Below are 24347 nucleotides of genomic sequence, written 5' to 3'. Positions count from 1 at the left end.
AAAACAACGTGGATATCACAGAATACATGCTGACATATATTTAAAAATATTTTATTACATATTATTGTGGTATGTATGAACGTATATTTCTCCTCAGCAGCACGTGAACGCTGCTCAGTTCTTCTCTCTGATTGGTCGACCTCTAATGCCACTAAAAAACATTTTCCCGCCTCTTGTGCACCAGCGGGGTGGGGCTTGTGTTTGGGTGACGTCATTAGCGGAGGGTCCAAACCATGATGGCGGCGGCAGCAGCAGCAGCAGCAGCAGCGGAGGAGCGGAGCGGCGGCCCCGGTGCTTCTCCCGGTTACTCGGTGCTCGTGGTGATTGGCTCGCTGCGGCCCGCTGGTCTACTGGAGCGGCAGATAGACACCGGTGAGTTCTGGTAAAGTTGCGCGGTACCGGAGATGTTAACGTGAACACAGCTCCGGAAGTCAGTGGGGCCCTTCACAATAAGATAACTCGGATCTAACTTTGTTAACCATATAAAAAGTGGCTCCCTGTTCGGGTTTTCTCCAGGTTTCACTCCACACCGTGAACTAAACGTCCGTGCAGGTTATTGCCCCTTGTCGGTCACATTTAAACCGGTAAAAATAAAACCTTGAACCATTTATCGGGATTAGAAAGACGACTTTTGCTTAGCATGCTAACCAAGCAGCATGCTAGCGTAGCTAGCTGCTGTTCTCTAGTTTAAAGTCAGACTGTCTTCATTCAGAGGGACATTTATCATATTTATTATTAAACACAATGTTACACGAGGACACGTATTATATATTTTTATACTGTATTATAATGTATTTATTTTAATAAGCTATTATAACTTTAGGTTGAGTAGACGGTTAACATCCGGATGTGTTTGAGACTTAATTTACAGAAAACGTGTGTCCATTTTATTTGGATTTTAATTCTGAGGCGTTTATTTTGAAAATCCCCTCTCACCGGATGTTTAGTATTTTGTCTAGCTTGACTGTTAAAAGTAGGTTAACGGTCCAAACACAAACTTTATAAACTGATAATCAGTAAGTCACCAGTTTAAATAAACTGATTCACATGGAGGAGTTTATCTATCGTAGCTGACCAGTAGAACCATCACACTGATGATCACTAATCAATGATCACAACTATTGATCAGCAGAACAAACTAGAGGTTTAGACCCGTCTTCTTAAAAAGCTGTACGATCAAACTAAAGATGTGAACTCATGTCAGTGCATCAGGAACAGTAGAACCTCAGTAGATGTGAATAGAACACCTTCTGTTTACTGTTAGTCATGTGTTCTACTTGTGCTAATCATGTGTTAATCATGTGTTCTACATCACATCACAGTCATTGAGCAGACGCTTTCATCCAAAGAGACTTACAGTCAGTGTGTTCAACATAGTGTTCAAGAGAACTACTCGTCACCAGAAGTCATGAGTTCATCTCCTTTAAACATCTCAGAGCATAAACCAGAGCAGACGTACAGAAACACACTAGCATGAACACAACCAGTGCTGAGAGGAAGGCTCAGGGTAGAGCTTCATGAAGAGGTGAGTCTTCAGCCTGATGGAAGATGGGCAGCGACTCTGCTGTCCTGACGTCAGTGGGGAGTTCATTCCACCATCGTGGGGCCAGGACAGAGAACAGAGACCGGGTCCATCGGCCACAGGGACCTCTGAGTGACGGGGAACCGATCGCCCCGAGGCAGCAGAGCGGAGTGGTCGGGGGGGTGTAGGGCTAGACCATGGCCTGGAGACAGGAAGGAGCTGTTCCTTTCACTGCCCTGTAGGCTAGCACCAGAGTCTGAACCTGTAGACTAGCACCAGAGTCTGAACCTGTAGACTAGCACCAGAGTCTGAACCTGTAGACTAGCACCAGAGTCTGAACCTGTAGACTAGCACCAGAGTCTGAACCTGTAGACTAGCACCAGAGTCTGAACCTGTAGGCTAGCACCAGAGTCTGAACCTGTAGGCTAGCACCAGAGTCTGAACCTGTAGGCTAGCACCAGAGTCTGAACCTGTAGGCTAGCACCAGAGTCTGAACCTGTAGACTAGCACCAGAGTCTGAACCTGTAGACTAGCACCAGAGTCTGAACCTGTAGGCTAGCACCAGAGTCTGAACCTGTAGACTAGCACCAGAGTCTGAACCTGTAGTCTAGCACCAGAGTCTGAACCTGGATGAGAGCTCTTACAGGGAGCCAGTGTAGAGCACGGTGAAGGGAGGTTGTGGGAGAACTTGGGGCGACTGAACACCAGACGAGCTGCAGCTTTGTGGACGAGCTCCAGAGGTCTGATGGCCGACGCCGGAGCTCCAGCAAGTAGAGAGCTGCAGTAGACCAGGAGGGAGATGACCAGAGCCTGGATGAGGACCTGCTCCGTCTCCTCAGTGAGGAAGAGGAGAATCCTCCTGATGGTGTAGAGCAGGAATCTACAGGAGCGAGTAACCGATGAGATGTTTGCTGAGAACGACAGTTGGTCGTCCAGGGTCACACCCAGGTTCCTCGCAGTCTGAGTTGGCGTCACCACGGTGATGGACCGGTCTCGTGCGGGCAGCCCTTCACCAGGAGGAACAGCAGCTCGGGTTTGTCCAGGTTGAGCTTGAGGTGTTGATTAAAGACGGCACGTTCAAGTGTTAATCATGTGTTCTACATGAACATGTGCAGAACACGTGTTGTTAGCTCTTCATCAGGCTTTAGTGGTGTTGATGGTGTGATGTTCTGTGTGACACACAAAGAGGAAGTGTTACGAAATATCTTCAGCTTCCGGTTCGCTGAGGAAGGAGGAACCACAGAGGGACCAACTCTTCAGACCAGTTCAAAGCAGTCTGCTGCTGAATAATGCAGCCTGGAGACATCCCATAATACTGTGTGTGTGTGTGTGTGTGTGTGTGTGTGTGTGTGTGTGTGTGTGTGTGTGTGTGTGTGTGTGTGTGTGTGTGTGTGTGTGTGTGTGTGTGTGTGTGTGTGTGTGTGTGTGTGTGTGTGTGTGTGTGTGTCAGGTGTGCGCTGCTGGCCTGTAAACCTGGACGTCTCTGTTCTGGACCAGCAGCTGAAACTCTTCGTGTCGAGACACTCGGCCTTCCTGTCGCAGGACGTCCCAGGTGAGGAGAAGCTGCTGGTGTTGTGGGTCTGAAGGACTCTTTAGGACCGGAGGACCTGGTTCAGTAGATATTAAAGGATGAACGTCCTCTTGAGCTCATTGTATCTGTTATGTTCATGTGACAACATCTCCTTCAAACTACTGATTTATTCTAGTTTATCGCCAGAACTACATTTGACAGCTTGCATGTGAACACATCATGATAACGTAGCTTCAGATGAAACGGGTCGAGCAGAAGAAGGAAACCTTCTTTTAGAATTTATACTTCAACATGATCAGATTGTTTTATTGATCTACGATCATCTCAGTGTGAGAGAAACAGTCTGCTGAACAGAGTCCTGAACCAAAGAGGACTCCATGGAACACGAGACCATGAACCTCAAAAAGAGCATCTAGTGTGACCAATAACATCCGAGCTGGACAGATCCTGGTCTTCTGCTCTGAGGAGACCCATAGGTCACTTTATTTCCAGATGTTAGTTTGTGCTCCTTCTCTTTGTGGTTGATTGTGGCTCAACTAGCTGCTAGGTTAGCTGCTAGCCTAGCTGCTAGGTTAGCTGCTAGCCTAGCTGCTAGGTTAGCTGCTAGCATACTGTGACCTGATGTTTTCTGTTGGTCCTGCAGGACAGAGGACTCTGCAGCACCGCGGAGACGTTCTGGACACTCAGGTTGTCGTGAATCCAGCTCACGACTTCGTCTGCTCAGAGGTGAATACAAGTGTCTCATTAAATCCTGAACAGTGAGTCTGGTTCATCATGTGTAGACCTGATCCAGATCATCTCTGTTCAGGGATCCACGTTAACATCAACCCGGGTCAGGAGAAGAGTCAGTGAAGTTCAGTAAACACACACATAGTGAATCAGCAGGAGAGCTAGGTCACGTTAGCTGTTAGCACAGTCCTGCTGGGCTAAGTGTGTGTGTGTGTGTGTGTGTGTGTGTGTGTGTTCAGGTGCGGCGGCTCGTCTGTGATCCGTCTCCTCACAAACTTCTGGTTCTGGCCGGTCAGTGTCTGGAGGAGTCCGGAGACCTCGTGTTCCAGAGAGGCTGCTTCTCTCTCAGAGACCTGATCCACGTCTTTGAGGAGGTCAGTGTGTGTGAAACCTTCACTAATGTCCATTATTGATCATGAGCATCGATGTGACGGGTCCTGATGGTCTCTGTCTCTGTTTGAAGGTTGGACAGATGTTGAGTTCTACAGACCCGGTGATGAAGGCCCACCTCACCCTCAGCTGTCCAGATGTTGGTCTCTGGAAGAACTCTGAGTTGGAGAAACACAACCTGCAGGACTACATCCACGTCCAGATCAACCCTCCCCCCGTCCTACCGGAAATGGAGGGTCTGCAGGAGTTCACGGAGTACCTGTCCGAGTCTCTGGAGCCCGAGTCCCTCTTCGACCTGCTGGAGCCCCCGAGCACCGTGGGCTTCCTGAAGCTCTCTCGGCCGTGCTGCTACATCTTCCCCGGAGGGAGGGGGGACTCGGCCTTCTTTGCTGTTAACGGTTTTAACGTCCTGGTGAACGGCGGCTCAGATACCCGCTCCTGCTTCTGGAAACTGGTTCGGCACCTGGACAGAATCGACTCGGTGATCCTGACTCACGTCGGCGTGGACAATCTCCCCGGGCTGAACAGTCTGCTGCTGAGGAAGGTAGCGGAGCAGGAGGAAGAGTCTGCTGGATCTCAGGCTGAGGAGGACCGGGTGAAGAACCTCATCTCCCCTGAGATCGGGGTGGTGTTCCTCAATGTTCCCCACAGGTTGAAGTCCTTACAAGGGGATCCAGCAGAGCTGCGGAGTTGTGACCAGGTGGCGCTCACTCTGCAGAATTTACAAAGACTCTCCATCAAACCTGAACCTCTCAGCCGGTCTAATGGACCCAGTATAGAACCGGTTATCTTGTTTCAAAAGATGGGAGTGGGCCGTCTGGAGCTGTACCCACTGAATCCAGTCACAGCGAGCAAAAACCTTGAAGCTTTAATGCAGATTTGGCCAAATAACGGGTTCGATGTTAAGGGCTCAGATCTTCCTCTGCCGTGCCTTGTTTCCATCTGTGCTTTGCTGGTCTGGCATCCTTCCAGTCCTCAGGAGAGAATCGTCCGGGTCCTCTTCCCGGGGTGCACGCCGCAGAACAAAATCCTGGAAGGACTTGAAAAACTCAAACATCTGGATTTCCTCAAACATCCGGTTGTGTGTTTGAAGGACCTAGAAACATCCAAACCTGAGAAACAACCAAAACGAGCAGAGAGTCGGGAAAGCCTTAAGTCCCAGTCTAAGGACTTCAGACCCAGTAGTGCCTCGCAGAAAGACAAGGTCGCACGAGTGGACGTCAGGAAACAGGAGGTGAAAACGATGCCAAAGGCAGCAGGTGACACCACACCTAAAGAAAAGAAAGATGGGGAAGAAAAGCCCAAACTCAAGGACCCAGATGCTAAATCAAAGCCACCGAAACCGACTGAGAAGCTTGTTCCAAAGAAAGAAGTGTCAAAAGAAGAGAAAAAGGAAGTGAAGATGAAGGACGAGAAGGTCACCGCTGCTGTCGTCAAGAAAGAAGAGAGTGGAGAGAAAAAGAAAGAAACCGTAAGTACAAAAGCAAAGAAAGACCTCAAACCTGAACCAAAGAAAGACCGACAGAAGGATGTGAAACCAGAGGAGAAGAAACCCAGCAGACCTGTGAGAGAAGTAAAGAAAGCAACAAGTGCAGAAGTGAAGAAAGCTTTTGGAAAGAGTCTAAAAAAGGAAGGGACTCTTCCAAAGAAAGACGCTTCGTCTTTAGGGACAAAAGGTAAACCAGGTTCAAGAGAGCAGCAAAACCAGAAGGAGGCGGATCGCTCCAAGGTGTCCACACCCGAGGACATGACGGCTGACTTTGAACGACTTCGATTGGAGGACAACAATGGGAACAACTCGAACGGGAACCAGACCTCGACAGTAGAGAGTCCGGAGACGTTTCGCTGTGTGGAGACGGGTCTCCAGGTCTCCAATGCAAACTCTGCCTCTCACTCTGCAGGACGTACGGCTTCCCATCGGTTCCTTGAAGAAGACGTTCTGTCTTTAGGTGACGACGGCGTCCTCGGGACGAGAGGATCCGGTCTGGGCTTTGAGGACAACAGGACCTCCGACCTGAGCAGGGAAGGACTGGAAACCTCCACGTCCTCTCAGGACAGACAGTCGGGTCTTTTGACGCTCAGTCCTTTCAAAGATATTCTGCCGGACTCCACCGAGACCTCCATGCCGGCTGAGGTGGGCTCTCCTCACTCTGCAGAAGTCGATGAATCGCTGTCGGTTTCTGTGGAGCCAGCGCTGCCACCCAAAGGCCCCGAGGGAGACGGCGTCTACGCTAACAGACCTGTTGGAGACTCGGACTCAGGGATGGCCTTACCTCTGGGATCAAACCTTAATGGGCTTAGTGGCTCAGAGGATCACATCCACGGGGTGTCAGACCTCATCTCAGACGTTCCACATGACGTCGATCTCTGCTTAGTGTCGCCTTGTGAGTTCCAGCACCCCAAGACTCCAGACAACCATCAGCAGCATGTGAGCCCGGGCCTCTCTGATAACAACAACCGCTCGCAGGATAAAAGCAGCAGCGACTCGGTCTACAGCCAGGAAACTCCTCCCACATCGGTGAGCGACTCCGTCCCGACCGCCACGGACTCTGACGTGCCCCCCTGTACGGAGGACTGTCTGTCCATCACCGCAGAGATGGACTCTGATGAGGATTCCAGTAGCCTTTTCCCGCCCAGTCATCCACAAGATCATCCCAGTCCTCACTACTCCCACAGGGGAGGGCACGACCCCCCACCGGCCCCGGTCAAAGATTTGCCCCCGTTACCCCCCCAGCCTGGAGCCTGCATGGCTGACTCAGAGGCCAGCAAGAACCTGAAGAGTTCAGCTGCCAAAACCAAGAAACCCACCGCGAAGACTCTGAAGGCCGCGGCCCAGACCGGGAAGTCCAAGGCCGGCAGCCCGATGGGGTCCCTGAAGATGACCTCCAGCCTCGACACGAAGCCATCGGCCAGAAACTCACTTGGAGGCTCCAGACTTGGTCCTGTGAAACCGTCATCCTCAGGTAGGCAGGCCCAGTCTTTGGATATCTTTCACATGAATATAATATGATAAAGCTGAAGGTCTCCTTTAAGGCCCATGAGTTCTGTTCGCTCCAGGCTTTTAAAGTCTTTTGACTCTTATTTAGATCTTTGTCTTGTCATGTGACAGTAGAACAGCATCACTGTTAAACAACCTTTTGCTGCTGCTGGCGTCCTGATGCACAAAGATTATTTAGGTTTTAGGTCTTTGTGGGATTAATCCGTTTTAATCTCATTCTTCTGACTTCCTCCCAGCTTCCAGAGCTGCAGGTTCTCCAGGTTCCTCAGGTTCTGCGGTCTATGTGGACCTGGCCTACCTCCCGTCTGGCTGCTCCTCTTCGACCGTGGACCCGGACCTGTTCAGACGTCTTCGCTCCTCGTATTACATCATCAGCGGAGACGATCCGGTGAAGGAGGTGGCGATGAGGAGCATCCTGGACGCCCTGCTGGACGGGAAGAGCAGCTGGCCGGAGGTCCAGGTCCGTGAAAACACACGGTGACGTTTGTTTGCTTCACTTCCTCATGACCTGTTCTCTGATTGGTCCATTTCCCTGACGTGTCCTCAGGTGACTCTGATCCCAACGTTTGATTCGCTGGCGATGCACGAGTGGTACCAGGAGACCCACGAGCGGCAGAAGGAGCTGTCGATCACCGTGCTGGGCAGCAACAGCACCGTGGCCATGCAGGAGGAGACCTTCCCCGCCTGCAAGGTGGAGTTCTGAGCCGGAGGCCCCGCCCACCTGAGGCCCCGCCCACATGACCGGTGGAGACGGGCAGTAGACTTTGATTGACGACAGACCGATGAAAGCTTTCCTTCATGTTCTGTCAGCTGAAGCTCCGCCCCCTTTGGTTGAGTCGTTACTGAGCATGCTCAGTTACTCGCTCGATGAAACAGGAAGTCGAGAGTCTGGTCTGTAAAAAAAAGAAACCGTGTGACATCACTCGCTGTCACTTCCTCTCTGCTGGATCAGGGCCTTCGGCTCGCCTGCTAACTAGCATTAGCACTTTAGCATGAGTCCGGATATTACCAGCGTCCAAGTTTGATTCTTAATTAAAATATTAAAAACTCAGATCTTTATTGATAAAGCACAAATATAAACAGTACAGCGTTAGCTGTTAGCGTTAGCTGTTAGCCGTTAGCTCCGCGTTCAGCTTCAGAAACACAAATGAATAATTATCTCATTCATATTTGATTATGAGATCTTTATCAATGCATGTGTGCTCATTGCTCATGTGTTAATCCTTCTCTTCTAATTATGATATTTATCTCTTAATTTGTTTTAACTCCTCTGCTTCAGGCATGCGATCTTTATCCTTAATAGATTTATAATCTGGTTATTTTGAGGTACAGTTTGAGTGTTTCCTGTTTATTTGTTCTGATCAGCAGAGTTTTAATGATATTTGGACCTCGTGTTGCCTTTTAACTGATCTCAGATCACTTTGTTCTGTGACTGGCTGTAAATACTACATCTCCCATGAGCCTCAGCTGTTCTGTCATATTAACTTAATTTATCTGAATTGATCCAAAATGTAAAAGTGAATCGATTTGATTGTCAGAATTTATCCAACATGTTCATCTCCCCGGCAACAGTGTGGAGCTCTCTGATTGGACGCTTTCTGCAGCAGTGCTTTCTGGGACTTGTAGTTCTTTTTCAGATGATTTTAAAGCAGCTGCTTGAATCTGAAGGAAAAATCTAAATCTGGTCACAAACGTTTGTTTTCTACTTTAGATAAATTCCGTCCTTTAACTTTCAGCCACACATTTCAATCTTTAACTTATTTATTTATTTTAAATTCTTTTTGTTAGTTTCTCTCCTTTAAACGATCAAAGAATCAAATGAGGTTCAAACCAGAAAGTCAAAAGATCAAAGTTCTCATTTAGAGAAATAAAAGTTTAATTTACAGAATATCGTTCAAGTTAAAGATGTTATTTTAAGTTATTGTGTTTTCTTTTAGTCATTAAATCACAACTTCTCTCACGATCGTGATGGTTTTACATGATGTCATTTTACATGATGTCATACTTTAATATTTAGACTTTTCTTCCAAATAACGACTTTAACTTTTTATCAGATTTATTTTCTTCATTTTCTCTGAAAAGATTAAAGATGTGAATCATTTAGACACACACACATATCTACACACACATACACATCTACACACACATCTACACACACATACACATCTACACACACACACACATATCTACACACACACACACACACACACACATCTACACACACACACACATCTACACACACATACACATCTACACACACACACATATCTACACACACACACACACATCTACACACACACACACACATCTACACACACACACATATCTACACACACACACATATACACACACACACACATCTACACACCTACACACATATACACACACACACACACACACATACACACCTATACACACACACATATCTACACACACACACATATCTACACACACACACATATCTACACACACACATATACACACACACACATATCCACACACACACATATCCACACACACACATCTACACACCTACACACATATACACACACACACACACACATACACACCTATACACACACACATATACATCTACACACACACACATATCTACACACACACATATACACACACACACATATCCACACACACACATATCCACACACACACATCTACACACACACACACATATACACACACACACATCTACACACCTACACACACACCTACACACACACACCTACACACACATATACATCTACACACACACACACACCTACACACACACATCTACACACACATACACACCTACACACACACATCTACACACACACACCTACACACACATATACATCTACACACACACACACACCTACACACACACATCTACACACACACACACATATACACACACACACATCTACACACCTACACACACACCTACACACACACATCTACACACACATACACATCTACACACACACACACATATACACACATGTATACACACACACACAGGTAATTTGTGTACTGAAACACTAATTTGAATGATTCTTTCAAAATAAAAGTTCCCCTTTAACTGGGTGTCTGCAGTGTGTTTTATTGTGAAAAGACTGACCACGTCTTCCTCCAGCTGATCGTCTGTGTCATGTGTTGATGGTCTCTGTGGGGGCGTCGCCCTCTGCTGGACTCTGATGATCTGATTGACTGATTCATCGAACCCTGATCAATGACGTCATCACTACCGAACACGATGTCATCGCTACTGAACACCTGATGCTTCTGTCTCCTCCTTTAAGGTTGTTTTTGGTGTATTTTGGTGTTTTTGGCGGACAGAGAACCGTGTTTCTTGTCGGGATGGCGTCCTCTGAGACGCCGTCCGTGTCTTTGAGGCGTTCGGGTTCAGCCTGACCCGTGTGTCCCGGTGGAGGTTCTCCTGGCTGTGGGAGACCGTGTGGGACACGCTAACCGGTCCTCTGCCTCCAGGATGAACAGAGGTCTGCTGGTGTTTCTGAAAGAGCGTTTTGTGTGCTTTGAGTGTGGGAGTGGGCCGGCCGGAGGGCCACAGGTCGGCCCTCACAGGCCGAAGGGCACCCCGAGTCGAGGGCCGTACCGGCGGAGGAGCGCGATCACACCGGGGCGCCGCTAAATGACGAGCCGGCGGAGGTCGCTGCTCCACGAGGGGGCGACGACCCGCCGACCGTGGCCGAGGACGAGGAGGGGCTCAGCGGGCAGACAGTCAGGACGGGGAACAGAGATGATTCAGGCGGAGACACAATTATTGATGAGAACTCAGCTGCTCTGAGTCTCACAGCAGAGGGAAGGAAAGAAGTGGAGGGAAGGAAAGAAGTGGAGGAAGGTATGAGGGAAAGTGGAGGAGGCTGCAGTAACGGGCCGACAGCTGAAGCTGACCAGAGTCAGCTGGTCCAGAGGAGAGGGGGGGGGGCTGCTGCTGTGGAGGAGATGGACTCTGAAGGTCTCTGTCACAGACTCAGTCTCTCAGTGGAGATCTGTACAGGCTGGAGGACATTGATAACTTCCTGGAGGAAACATTTGGACAATCTGTAGAAGTTTCAGACTATTTTCCAGACGGAGACGAGTTTATTAAGTGTTTTGGCATTACAGAGAGAGGTTGATGTGGCTTCATTAGATGAAAAGAAAGGTTTCTGTCTGAAGAAGCTCATGATGATCCTCAGGAAGCTAAAGAAGGGAGATGAAGGGAAAGGTCCTGAGAGGTTAAGAACCTCTAAGTGAGTCTGTCATGGATGTGATTCAGCATGCAGTACTGTCACTGTTACCCACAGAAGGAGGTTTGTCCTCACTGAAGAACCGGAGACCGGTGGCGTTGTTATGCACAGAATATAAACTTCTTTCCAAGGTGCTCGCCAACCGGCTTAAGAACTTTCTGGAGTCTATAATCCACAGAGACCAGTCTTACTGCGTACCGGACAGATCCATCATGGACAACATGTCTCTCATAAGAGACTTGTTGGACCTTTGTAAAGTGCATCATATTGATGTTGGTGTTATATCATTAGACCAGAAGGCTTTTGATGGTGAAGGGTTTGTGTCACTGTTGGGTCTGATGTACAAGGAAGCTGCTTGTCTGGTGAAGGTGGGGGGGCGCTGAGCTGTCCAGTTCAGGTCCAGAGAGGCATCAGACAGGGATGTCCTATCTCTGGACAGCTGTACTCCATTGAGCCTCTTCTGAACAGGTTGAGATCCCGTCTGTCAGGACTCATGTTACCGGGGCTGCCTGAGCGACCCTCGCTGGAGGTCTCAGCATATGCTGATGATGTTCATGTGTTCGTCAAAGACCAGAGGGATGTCCAGTTCCTAGGTAGCAGTTTAGATCTGTTAGAGAGGGCATCTTCAGCAAAGGTCAGCTGGGGGAAAGTGAAGCTTTGCAGGTTGGGCAGTGGGCAGACAAGGAAACACCAAAGCTACCAGGAAGCATCAGATGGGGAAGGCAGGGCCTGAAGGTTTGGGGTGTTTTTTTGGGAACAGAGGAGTTTCAAAGACAGAACTGGGAGGGTGCTGTGGAGAGAGTGTGTACCAGACTGTCTAAATGGAAATGGCTGCTACCTCAGCTCTCCTACAGGGGGAGGGGCCTGATTGTCAACAACTTGGTTGCCTCAACCCTTTGGCACAGACTGGTAGTCCTACCGCCACCACAGGGCCTGATTAAGGACGTCCAGAGGAAAGTTGTGGACTTCTTCTGGTCAGGGCTTCACTGGCTGAGACCTGCGGTGCTGTACCTGCCGGTCCAGGAGGGAGGACAGGGTCTGGTGGACATTGCATCACGCATCACAGCCTTCAGACTGCTGTACAGCTTGGGCCTGCCATGGACTGATGCTGCCTGTGTGCTGCTGAGGAGGGCTGGACGCTTAGGTTGAGACAAACACCTGTTCCTGCTTCAGCCACAGTCAGTAGATTTAACCGGTCTGACACCGTTCTACCAGTCCGTCCTACAGGCGTGGCAGGTTTTTACAGTCCAGCGGAGAGCTGTGACGACACCAGGGATGTGGCTCTTTGAGGAGCCGCTGTTCGGAAGCAACTACGTCACATCCCAGGTCCTGACGTCCGTCAGCCTGAGATCCAGACTGAGAGAGGCCGGCTGTGTGAAGCTGGGTCATCTGATGAAGACCTCCATCCCTCATCTAGCGGAGCTGACCAGCATCCGGTCCAGCAGGCTGCTGCTCAGGCTGGTGGGTGTCGAGGTGGACTGAGTATTTTGGCAGGGGATCCTCCCCAAGGTGGTCCCGGTACAAAACCCCCTGTAGACAAAACAGGGAGACCTCCAGGTGGAGGATTGTACACGGGGCCATAGCTACAAACAGGTGTCTCTCTCTCTCTCTCACCTCTCTCTCTCACTCTCACCTCTCTCTCATATCTCTCTCTCTCTCTCACCTCTCTCTCATATCTCTCTCTCTGTCTCTCTCTCTCTCTCTCTCTCTCTCTCTCTCTCTCCTCTCTTCTCTCTCTCTCTCTCTCTCTCTCTCTCTCTCTCTCTCTCTCTCTCTCTCTCTCTCTCTCTCTCTCATCTCTCTCTCTCTCTCTCTCTCTCTCTCTCATCGCTCGTCCTCTCTCTCTCTGTCGCCCCCCCCCCCCCCCCCCCCCCCCCCCCCCCAATGGGCGGGTCTCTTTCCTCTCTCGGATGCAGATCAGATGGTTCGGCTGCAGCGGACTGATCCACAGACAGACATGGAGTGAGTACACTTATTTCTTCTTCTTCTTCTTCTTCTTCTTGTGTTTAAATGTCTGTATGTTTGTAACGTGAAGTGTGAGTTCCATGTGCGCGTGCGGTGTCTCGTGTACCGTCACTGCGGCATCAGTCCGTCAGATCGCTGAGTCAGGATCTTTATCACCGGGAACCTGCAGCGCGGCAGAGAGAAACCTGCACCAGAGTCCACCCGAAAACCTCCTGAAATAAGCGGATGGATGCAGAGGAAAGGGTTAATTATGCGTTTACGGTCTGCGCTCTACTTTTGTCAGCGGAAGCATACCGGACCGCCCATCGGCGAGCAGCACGAGCCTCTCTAATTACATATTGATCCGAACATAAGAACCTGATTTATGATCAATAGCGGCTGTCAAGCTAGACAGATTCGGACACGATGACTTCCGGTCGTGTTTTTCAGAATAAAGGCTTCGCTAGGGTCCGGTTAATAATCTCTCCAAAATAAAACTTCACTCTGACCATATTTATTTCACCGATCGATCAGCTGATCGTTATCGTGACTCATCAGACTGAGGAGGTGCTGGACTCTGATGTCATGGAGAACCAGAACCAGTTCACCATAAATACTGTTGAACATTGAAGGAGTGAATTAACTAATGTCAGATTATTAAAACCCTCTGAGGAACATTTGTGTCTCTTTATCAGACCCTGTAGATGAACTGGTTCTCACTGGACCCAGCACCAGGATCAGACCCTGTAGATGAACTGGTTCTCAGTGGACCCAGCACCAGGATCAGACCCTGTAGTTGAACTGGTTCTCAGTGGACCCAGCACCAGGATCAGACCCTATAGTTGTTCCTCTGCTGCTCAGATTCTCTATTGTGCAGTCCCGTCTCCATGGAGACAGCTTTGTTCATAAACTCTGGAGCTCAGCAGAGTTCTTCAACAACAACAACAACAACGCTCTTATTTTGTAGTTCTGTTCTCATCTCGTCTCCCTTTATTCCTTTAACATGTTTACATGTACTTATTGTGTACATATTGTTTACTTGTACTCAACATGTAAACAATATGTACACACTGTCTGTTTGTGTTACAGTCACAGACGTGTGTATAACATGTGTAAGTACGATGTAAGAGTTGTATAACTGGTGTAACTTGTGATGCGTGGACGTGGAGGCAGAGAGACAGGAATCCCGCTCACAGAACGGCAACGCCCACGTTAGCAGCGCCGTCGGTTAAAACCTCCCGGTTTCTGTCGGCCCTCGTTCTGGTGCTGCTTCTAGCAGCAGGTCTGTCACGTTCTCCCCGGTGTGACTCAGTTTGCTGCTCTAGTCTGGAGAACGAGAGCCTTCAGCCTCCAGTCCTCTGACATGTTGCTGCTGTAGCTGAGCCCACGCTGGGATAGCATCTGAATTGTAAGTCTCTTTGGATAAACGCGTCTGCTAAATGACTGTAATGTAATATTGTGCTGTTATAGACACAGAGGAATCCACTGCGCTTGACGTCAACGCATCACAAGTTAATGCAACTCTTCCTGCTGAACTCAGAGACTCCTCCTCTTTAAGCTGCACCTCTCTGTAGAGCTTGAGCTCGGCTGCGACCGCCTTCCTCGTTAAAGAGAAAATCAAATCAGTCCAGACGTCTGATTCAAGCAGACGGCGCATTTCTGATTTCTTTCTCCGATGTCTCTCTTTGTTTTGACCAACTTCCTACCGATCACACTGACCCGTGACCTCTGCTGACCTCACCAGAAAACAACTCAGCGCCATCTAGTGGACTGAAAAAGCAATTGATTTTATTTTTCTAGTACCAAAAAGTTTATAGTTTATAGAATAAAAGATCGATACTTGGCTTCTGTGTATCGATACAATATCACCACGCAAAATATCGCGATACTATGCCATAGTGATTTTTTCCCCCCACCCCTACTGACCAATCACAGCACACGCTGCACCTCACTGCAGAGCTGCACCTCAAAACTGAGCTGCGTGTTAATGCTGACGTAGCTGTAGTCTGGGTCAGCTGCTGGGCTGCTGACACCGCGACCCGACCCCGGATAAGAGGAGGAGGAGGATGGAACTATATTATCGCGCGTTAATACAGTTTATTTTTATTTTTATTAAGCTACATTTTTAACACAAGAACCGGGCAGCGAGCGGTGAACAGCTGTTTGTGTGGCGTCACTTCCTGCTACGCATAACAATGAGATTAATCGCAATTAAAAATTGTAATCGTTGCCCAGAACTAATTATTATCTGAAGCAGAAACAAGAATCTTGCAGCAGCAGTTGGTTGCTGGTTGCTGGTTGCTGGTTGCTGGCAGACTCCGCCACTTTCTCTGTCAAACAAAGAGAGTTTCAGTAGCATTAAGCTAACAGCTAACATCAGAACATGTGATCAGCTGACATGAGTCAGACGGCTGCATTGAATAAAATGAGAGGATTGTGTTCATTCCATCATTACAGAGGACGCACCTGAGTTTACCTGTTTCAATGGACACATTCATGAACATCTCTCTCTCTCTCTCTCTCTCTCTCTCTCTCTCTCTCTCTCTCTCTCTCTCTCTCTCTCTCAGGGTCAGTGAGGCTCAGCAGGATCGACAGCACCTCCTCTCAGTGAGTGTAATTTACATACTGTCAGTGAACACACCATCGCAAACCACCTCACACACACAATAACCGCTGACTGCAGCAGATATTTAGACCTGCAGACCCCCCCCCCCCCCTGTGAGTTTAGTCTGCTTCTGAGCTCTTTGACTAATGCACTTATTGATCCACACACACACACACTTCCTTCCATGAGTCAAGCTGAGCTTATACTCAGCATTATTATATTATATATTATATTATATATTATATTATATATATATTATATTATATATTATATTATATATTATATTATATTATATATTATAGTATATATTATATTATATATATATATTATATTATATTATATTATATATTATATTATATATTATATTATATAATATATATTATATTATATATTATATTATATATTATATTATATATATATTATATTATATATTATATTATATATTATATTATATATATATTATATTATATACTATATATATATTATATATATATTATATATGATATTATATATTATATATATATTATATTATATTATATATTATATATTATATATATATTATATTATATATTATATTATATATATATTATATTATATATTATATTATATATTATATTATATTATATTATATATATATTATATTATATATTATATTATATATTATATTATATTATATATTATATATATATTATATTATATTTATATATATATATATATTATATTATATATATAGGATGAAGCAACGAGCATCACGTTCATCACATCACCAGTTTAAGCTTCAGACTAGTATTAGTACGTTAGTTCTGTAGTTGTAGGAGCCGTTAGTCTGGTCTGGATATTATAAATGTATATATTGGGAGCCCACGGCCGGCTGTGTGGATTAGTGGAACATCAGTTCTCTCACGTCATCATCTGTTCACTCATTAAACGGGAACTTCACCCAAACGTCAGAGTCTGGAAAAGAAACAGGATCTTCTCCTCAGTACTGTAAAAGTATCAGTACTGCATTGTATTAATACTATAGCAGTATTAGTACTGTAGTAGCAGAAGTACCATAGTTGTAGAAGTACTGTAGTTTTAGTAGCGGGAGTACTGTAGTAGTATTAGTACTGTAGTAGTATTAGTACTGTAGTAGTATTAGTACTGTAGTCGTAGGATTACTGTAGTAATATTTGTTAGTACTGTGGTAGTAGTACACCTACTGTGTGTACATATTTGGTAAAACTACTACAGTGCTACTACTACTAATGTACTTTAAAAACATGAAGTGCAGTTAACGTGTGAGTTGACGTGAACGTTCCGCTGTAAATAAACTCTTCTTTGTTTTCATGGAGGCTGTTGGTTGTAAAAGTACCTGCAGAGTGAAACACAACTTGTTAATCAAAACCTTTAAGTAGTTTGGTTTATGAATCATGGGATCAGTCTATGGCAAGAGAGGGCTACATTACATTACATCACATTACATTACATTACATCACATCACATTACATTACATCACATTACATCACATCACATTACATTACATCACATTACATCACATTACATTACATCACATCACATTACATCACATTACATCACATTACATTACATCACATTACATCACATCACATTACATCACATTACATCACATTACATTACATCACATTACATCACATTACATTACATCACATTACATCACATTACATCACATTACATTACATCACATCACATTACATCACATTACATCACATTACATTACATCACATCACATTACATCACATTACATTACATCACATTACATTACATCACATTACATCACATTACATTACATCACATTACATTACATCACATTACATCACATTACATCACATTACATTACATCACATCACATCACATTACATCACATTACATTACATCACATTACATCACATTACATTACATCACATCACATCACATTACATTACATCACATTACATCACATTACATTACATCACATTACATCACATTACATTACATCACATCACATTACATTACATCACATTACATCACATTACATCACATTACATTACATTACATCACATTACATCACATTACATCACATCACATTACATTACATCACATTACATCACATTACATTACATCACATTACATTACATCACATCACATCACATCACATCACATTACATCACATTACATTACATTACATCACATTACATTACATTACATCACATCACATTACATCACATTACATCACATCACATTACATCACATTACATCACATTACATCACATTACATTACATCACATTACATCACATCACATTACATCACATTACATCACATCACATCACATTACATCACATCACATTACATTACATCACATTACATCACATTACATTACATCACATCACATTACATCACATTACATTACATCACATCACATTACATTACATCACATTACATCACATCACATTACATCACATTACATCACATCACATTACATTACATCACATTACATTACATTACATCACATCACATTACATCACATTACATCACAGTCATTGAGCAGACGCTTTCATCCAAAGAGACTTACAGTCAGTGTATTCAACGTAATGTTCAAGAGAACTACTCGTCACCAGAAGTCATGAGTTCATCTCCTTTAAACATCTCAGAGCATAAACCAGAGCAGACGTACAGAAACACACTAGCATGAACACAACCAGTGCTGAGAGGAAGGCTCAGGGTAGACCTTCATGAAGAGGTGAGTCTTCAGCCTGATGGAAGATGGGCAGCGACTCTGCTGTCCTGACGTCAGTGGGGAGTTCATTCCACCATCGTGGGGCCAGGACAGAGAACAGAGACCGGGTCCATCGGCCGCAGGGACCTCTGAGCGACGGGGAACCGATCGCCCCGAGGCAGCAGAGCGGAGTGGTCGGGGGGGGGGTGGAGGGCTAGACCATGGTCTGGAGACAGGAAGGAGCTGTTCCTTTCACTGCCCTGTAGGCTAGCACCAGAGTCTGAACCTGTAGACTAGCACCAGAGTCTGAACCTGTAGGCTAGCACCAGAGTCTGAACCTGTAGACTAGCACCAGAGTCTGAACCTGTAGACTAGCACCAGAGTCTGAACCTGTAGACTAGCACCAGAGTCTGAACCTGTAGACTAGCACCAGAGTCTGAACCTGGATGAGAGCTCTTACAGGGAGCCAGTGTAGAGCACGGTGAAGGGAGGTTGTGGGAGAACTTGGGGCGATTGAACACCAGACGAGCTGCAGCTTTCTGGACGAGCTCCAGAGGTCTGATGGCCGACGCCGGAGCTCCAGCAAGTAGAGAGCTGCAGTAGACCAGGAGGGAGATGAACAGAGCCTGGATGAGGACCTGCTCCGTCTCCTCAGTGAGGAAGAGGAGAATCCTCCTGATGTTGTAGAGCAGGAATCTACAGGAGCGTGTAACCGATGAGATGTTTGCTGAGAACGACAGTTGGTCGTCCAGGGTCACACCCAGGTTCCTCGGCTAAAATACAAAGCCAGACGGGTCAGAGTTGTTTTGTTTCCCATCATGCATCAGGAGAAGAGGAAGTGGATGACGGAGATGGAGAACAAGAAGCGTCAGCTGGAGGACGACAGGAGATCACTGCAGCACCTGAAGGTCAGACCTTCTTCTTCTTCACTCTTTAAATGTTCACTCTCACATTATTCAAGTCAACATTCTATCAAACACAAAGTATAAAAGACTGAGGTCATAACTTTAAACCAGGATTAAAAAGGTAAAATAAGATGAGATAATCCTTTATTAGTCCCACAGCGGGGACATTTACAGGATTACAGCGGCATAGTGGAGTATATATATATATATATATATATATATATACTGTGTGTATATATATATACACACAGTATAGTGCAAACAAGCGATATAGTAAAAACAATGTATCAAAACAAGTATTATAAATAAGTAGTAAACAGTAAGGAATACTAACGAAGTAAAATGGTAAAAATCCACAATAACAAAAATATAACTAAAAACAAAAAATGTTCTATATACAGACAGAATAATTGCTGTATTGCACATTGTATTTACGTTGCACAGGTTCTTTGTGTTTGGTGGTCTACTGGTCTACTGACAGCAGGAGGACCTGAGGTTCCTCTGCTTCACGCCAGGGATCATATGGGCTCAGATCAGTCTCAATAATTGCAAATGCAAACAGAAAGATTCACAAATACATTCCAATGCACACATAAATAAATTACGATTTATATAAATGTAAAAAAAAATCACAAATATATTTCTGCATTTGTATGTATTTGTTTGTGGATCGCACTGCATTTCTTTGTAAATCGCTTCACATGTATTTGTGGGTTTATGAGACTCATCTCACGTCTGGATTCACAAATGCGTTTTTTTCAACATAGACCTGTCTGCAGCCAATCAGATGTCAGCCTCATTTTCAACCAATCACATGAGCGCAGCTCCCCCCTCCCCTCCCCACGAGACTGTCAGCTTTGTTGAATCAGGAAATAAATATTGTAGCCGTCTGTGTTCACCCAGAGCTCTACGATCCCTCATATCAGTAGAGACCGGACCAAACTATGTGTATAAATGTTATTTCGGAGTTCCTTTTTGTTGGTTTATTGCCGTTAAATCACAGCCAAGGATGCAAGGATGCAATGAAGAGACTTGGGATGTGCCCCATGTTGTATGTTGTGAGACATGAACACTGACAGCTGGTTCTCTCAATGATTGTACATCCTGTTCAGTCGAAGGCTCTGAGGGAGCGCTGGCTGCTGGACGGAGCGCCCTCTGCTGGACCGGAGCAGGACGCCGTGAGGAGACAACTGGAGCAGGACGAGGCCAAGACCAGGAGCCTGGAGGAGACCATCAACAGGTCTGATATAGTCTGATTCATCCGGTCTCATCTGGTCTACTGTACTGAGCTCAGCCGGGGATCGAACCACCACAATCCGCTCTCCCTGTATATTACCACAGTTATTTATTTTAATATGAATGTTATATATATTATTAATTATTCTGTTTAATTAAATATTTTAGATGAAATGAAAGTTAAATGTTCAGTTTGTGTTAAAGTGAATATTAATATCTTAAACTGAAGGTTAGAGGACGAACTGCTGAGTCTGGAAGGTGGAGGCGTCACACACACAGCTGTGAGTACACACACACACACACACACACACACACACACATTTAACATGAACTCATGTTCTTCTTGTGGTTGTAATGCGTGCTGCAGCCTGTAGGTGGAGCTGTTTTATGTAGTAGTTTTAGAACGCAGTGACTTTAACTGAAGTTTACCGTCTCTGTCTCTGTCCCTGAAGGTGTCATCAGGATCAGATAAAGGTACCTCTCTTCTTCTTCTTCTGTGTTTTTGTTTCGTTGTTTTGTCTCCTCCTCCTCCTCCTCCTCCTCCTCCTCCTCCTCCTCCTCCTCCTCCTCCTCCTCCTCCTCCTCCTCCTAGTTCAGACTCTACTGCGACCTGTAATCAGATTACATTAGTCACATTATAGTCTGGAGTTATGTTAGATTACAGGAGTCTGATTACTGTGAGTCAAAGAGGAATCCGTGTTGTGGTGACCTTGTGGTGACCTTGTGGTGACCTTGTGGTGACCTTATGATGACCTTTACTCTGGGCCCGCCTCCTTTCTTTCCCATGAGCCCTTGCAGAGGTGAAAGTTCACAAAAGCCCCGGAATGAACAAAGAGAGAGAGGCGACGGACGAGATGAAGAGAGGTGAGTCACACCTCCATAAGTCCCGCCTCCACTCAGGTGATCCGGTTCAGAGCCCAGAGCCAGGTTTGATCTGGTGCCCCTTTCTTCACCAAATCCACCACCAGACCTTCATCCTTCATGCAGACACACAGAAACAGCTCGTCTTTGTCTTTGAGGTGTGAGAGAGGGAGACGTTTCTGACATCAGGTCTCTGGTAGTGGATCAGGTCTCTGGTAGTGGATCAGGTCTCTGGTTGTGGATCAGTAGAAACCAGTCTGATTTAAAACCAGTTCCTATTTATTGAGAGTAGCTCAAACACTGGAGGCTACAAGGACTACTACACAAGTACACAAGTACTGTGTACACAAGGAGTACTGTGTACACAAGTACACAAGGAGTACTATGTACACAAGCACTACTGTGTACACAAGGAGTACTGTGTACACAAGTACACAAGGAGTACTATGTACACAAGCACTACTGTGTACACAAGGAGTACTATGTACACAAGTACACATTTAATGGACACAATGTAACCTTTGCTGTTCTGTCTGAACCAGCTTCTTGTAACTAACCTATAAAGTGGACCAGAGACCTGTAGATACCAGAGACCTGGTCCAGGTCAGAGTCCTGTAGACCACATCCAGCACAGGTGAGCAGCAGACGTTCAGAGTTCAAGAACCAGCTGTCTGTCTGTCTGTCTGTCTGTCTGTCTGTCTGTCTTTTCATGTCTCATGCGTTTGTCCCGTTAACCCTGTGTCTAACCCCTCCTCTCCCTCCTCCTCTTCCTCTCCCTCTTCCTCCTCCTCTCCCTCCTCTCCCACCTCCTCCTCGTCTCCCTCCTCCTCCTCCTCCTCCTCCTCCTCCTCCTCCTCAGCCATGTACTCAGTGGAGATCACAGTGGAACGTGACAGACTGACGGGAGAAACCAGAGTTTTGTCCACTAACACCTCACTTCCTGTTGACTTTTCTCACCAAGGAGTCAAAGTGTACGAGGACGAGAGGAAAGGTGATGTCATCATAAGGGGACATAAAGACCTGCTGACAGCAGCTAGACCATCATCATAAGGGGGACATAAAGACCTGCTGACAGCAGCTAGACCATCATCATAAGGGGGACATAAAGACCTGCTGACAGCAGCTAGACCATCATCATAAGGGGGACATAAAGACCTGCTGACAGCAGCTAGACCACCAGAGACGTCCAATCAGAATGAGTGAAACCTGAGCATGCTCACTCTACACCTCCTCGTCCTCCTCATGTCTCAGTGAAGCTTCAGGTTCAGATCTGACCGTGTCCTAGTCTGGACTGACCCTGACTGTGTCCTGGTCTGGACGCTGACTCTGACCGTGTCCTGGTCTGGACTGACCCTGACTGTGTCCAGGTATGGACTCTGGCCCTGTCCTGGTCTGGACTGACCCTGACCGTGTCCTGATGTGGACGCTGACCCTGACCGTGTCCTGATGTGGACGCTGACCCTGACCGTGTCCTGATGTGGACGCTGACCCTGACCGTGTCCTGGTGTGGACACTGACCCTGACCCTCTCTCTCTCTCTCTCTCTCAGTGGTCCACGAGATGAACGGTGAAGATGGAGTCCAGCCACTGAGCTTCTCTGAGGTAGAGGAGCTCCTCCACAAAGCCGACGAGGCCTCGATGATGTCACAGACCGTCACCACGGTGACCACCCCCCTGACAGCAGAGGTCCAGGTGCGTCCCGAGATCACCGGTCTGGAGACCAAACCGGGCGGAGAGCCGAGCGGAGAACCGATCCTCGCCGAGGCCAGTGCAGAGAACCCCGTCACCATGGTGTTCATGGGGTACCAGAGTGTGGAGGACGAGGACCAGACCAAGAAGGTTTTGGGTCTAAAGGGGACCGTGAAGGCCGAGCTGGTGCTGATCCACAACGGGAGGACCTCACCGGCTTCACCTTCACCCGCCTCCCCGGGGGAGGTGAAGGGAGCAGCGGAGGAGGTGAAGGGAGGAGCGATGGAGGTGAAGGGAGCAGCGGAGGAGGTGAAGGGAGCAGCGGAGGAGGTGAAGGGAGGAGCGGAGGAGGTGAAGGGAGGAGCGGAGGAGGTGAAGGGAGGAGCGGAGAAGGTGAAGGGAGGAGCGGAGGAGGTGAAGGGAGGAGCGAAGGAGGTGAAGGGAGCAACAGAGGAGGTGAAGGGAGCAGCGGAGGAGGTGAAGAAGGAGAAGCAGCCGTGTAAGTGCTGCAGCATCATGTGATACTGCAGAAGGGCGCCTCTTCAAAATATAATCACACTAAAATAAAAAGAACTTTAAAGGACAAAAACTACAGGAAGTAAAACTCACTGCCCTAAGCCCCGCCTCTAACAACATGACAACATTTCCTGTTTCTTCATTCTCTTGTTTTATAGAAGCTCTCTTTACTTTTTACTATTTTCTTGAAGCCTTTTTACTTTTGTACTCATGTTTCAAGCTGCGACGTCTAGATGAGTCTGATTAGCTTAGCATTAGCTTGTAGCATTAGCATTAACCTCCTCTCTCTCTTTGAGCTCATCGATAGAAATGAATTAATTTTTGAGTATTTATTTAATTTTGTATGTTTCTCCTGTTGAGTTTTATAAAAGAGAAAATAAACAACAACAAACGGATTCTGTGTTTGTTTCTGTTTCACCTCAATCAACTCCATCACCTCCATCACCTCTATTACCTCTATT

General features: G+C 46.5%; 2 protein-coding genes across 2 annotated transcripts; both read left to right on the top strand.

Annotated features, from left to right (window-relative positions):
• Positions 1 to 236: 236 nt before the first annotated feature.
• Positions 237 to 9677, top strand: map1sa (microtubule-associated protein 1Sa; the record flags this gene model as incomplete). Its single annotated transcript, XM_079157829.1, has 7 exons — positions 237 to 372; positions 2973 to 3074; positions 3697 to 3779; positions 4022 to 4156; positions 4246 to 7135; positions 7407 to 7630; positions 7718 to 9677. 7 exons carry the CDS (start codon positions 237 to 239, stop codon positions 7871 to 7873), a joined length of 3726 nt encoding a protein of 1241 aa, XP_079013955.1. The 3' UTR covers positions 7874 to 9677.
• Positions 9678 to 12692: 3015 nt separating this feature from the next.
• Positions 12693 to 24133, top strand: palm1a (paralemmin 1a; the record flags this gene model as incomplete). Its single annotated transcript, XM_079157828.1, has 10 exons — positions 12693 to 12874; positions 15929 to 15968; positions 19508 to 19588; positions 20698 to 20825; positions 21051 to 21102; positions 21274 to 21295; positions 21620 to 21685; positions 22542 to 22673; positions 23231 to 23658; positions 24107 to 24133. 10 exons carry the CDS (start codon positions 12693 to 12695, stop codon positions 24131 to 24133), a joined length of 1158 nt encoding a protein of 385 aa, XP_079013954.1.
• Positions 24134 to 24347: the final 214 nt, after the last annotated feature.

Source organism: Pholis gunnellus, assembly GCF_910591455.1.
Source record: "Pholis gunnellus genome assembly, chromosome: 4".
Taxonomy (NCBI): domain Eukaryota; kingdom Metazoa; phylum Chordata; class Actinopteri; order Perciformes; family Pholidae; genus Pholis; species Pholis gunnellus.
Note: the sequence above shows the minus strand (reverse complement) of the source record. Positions and strands in the feature narration are given on the sequence as shown.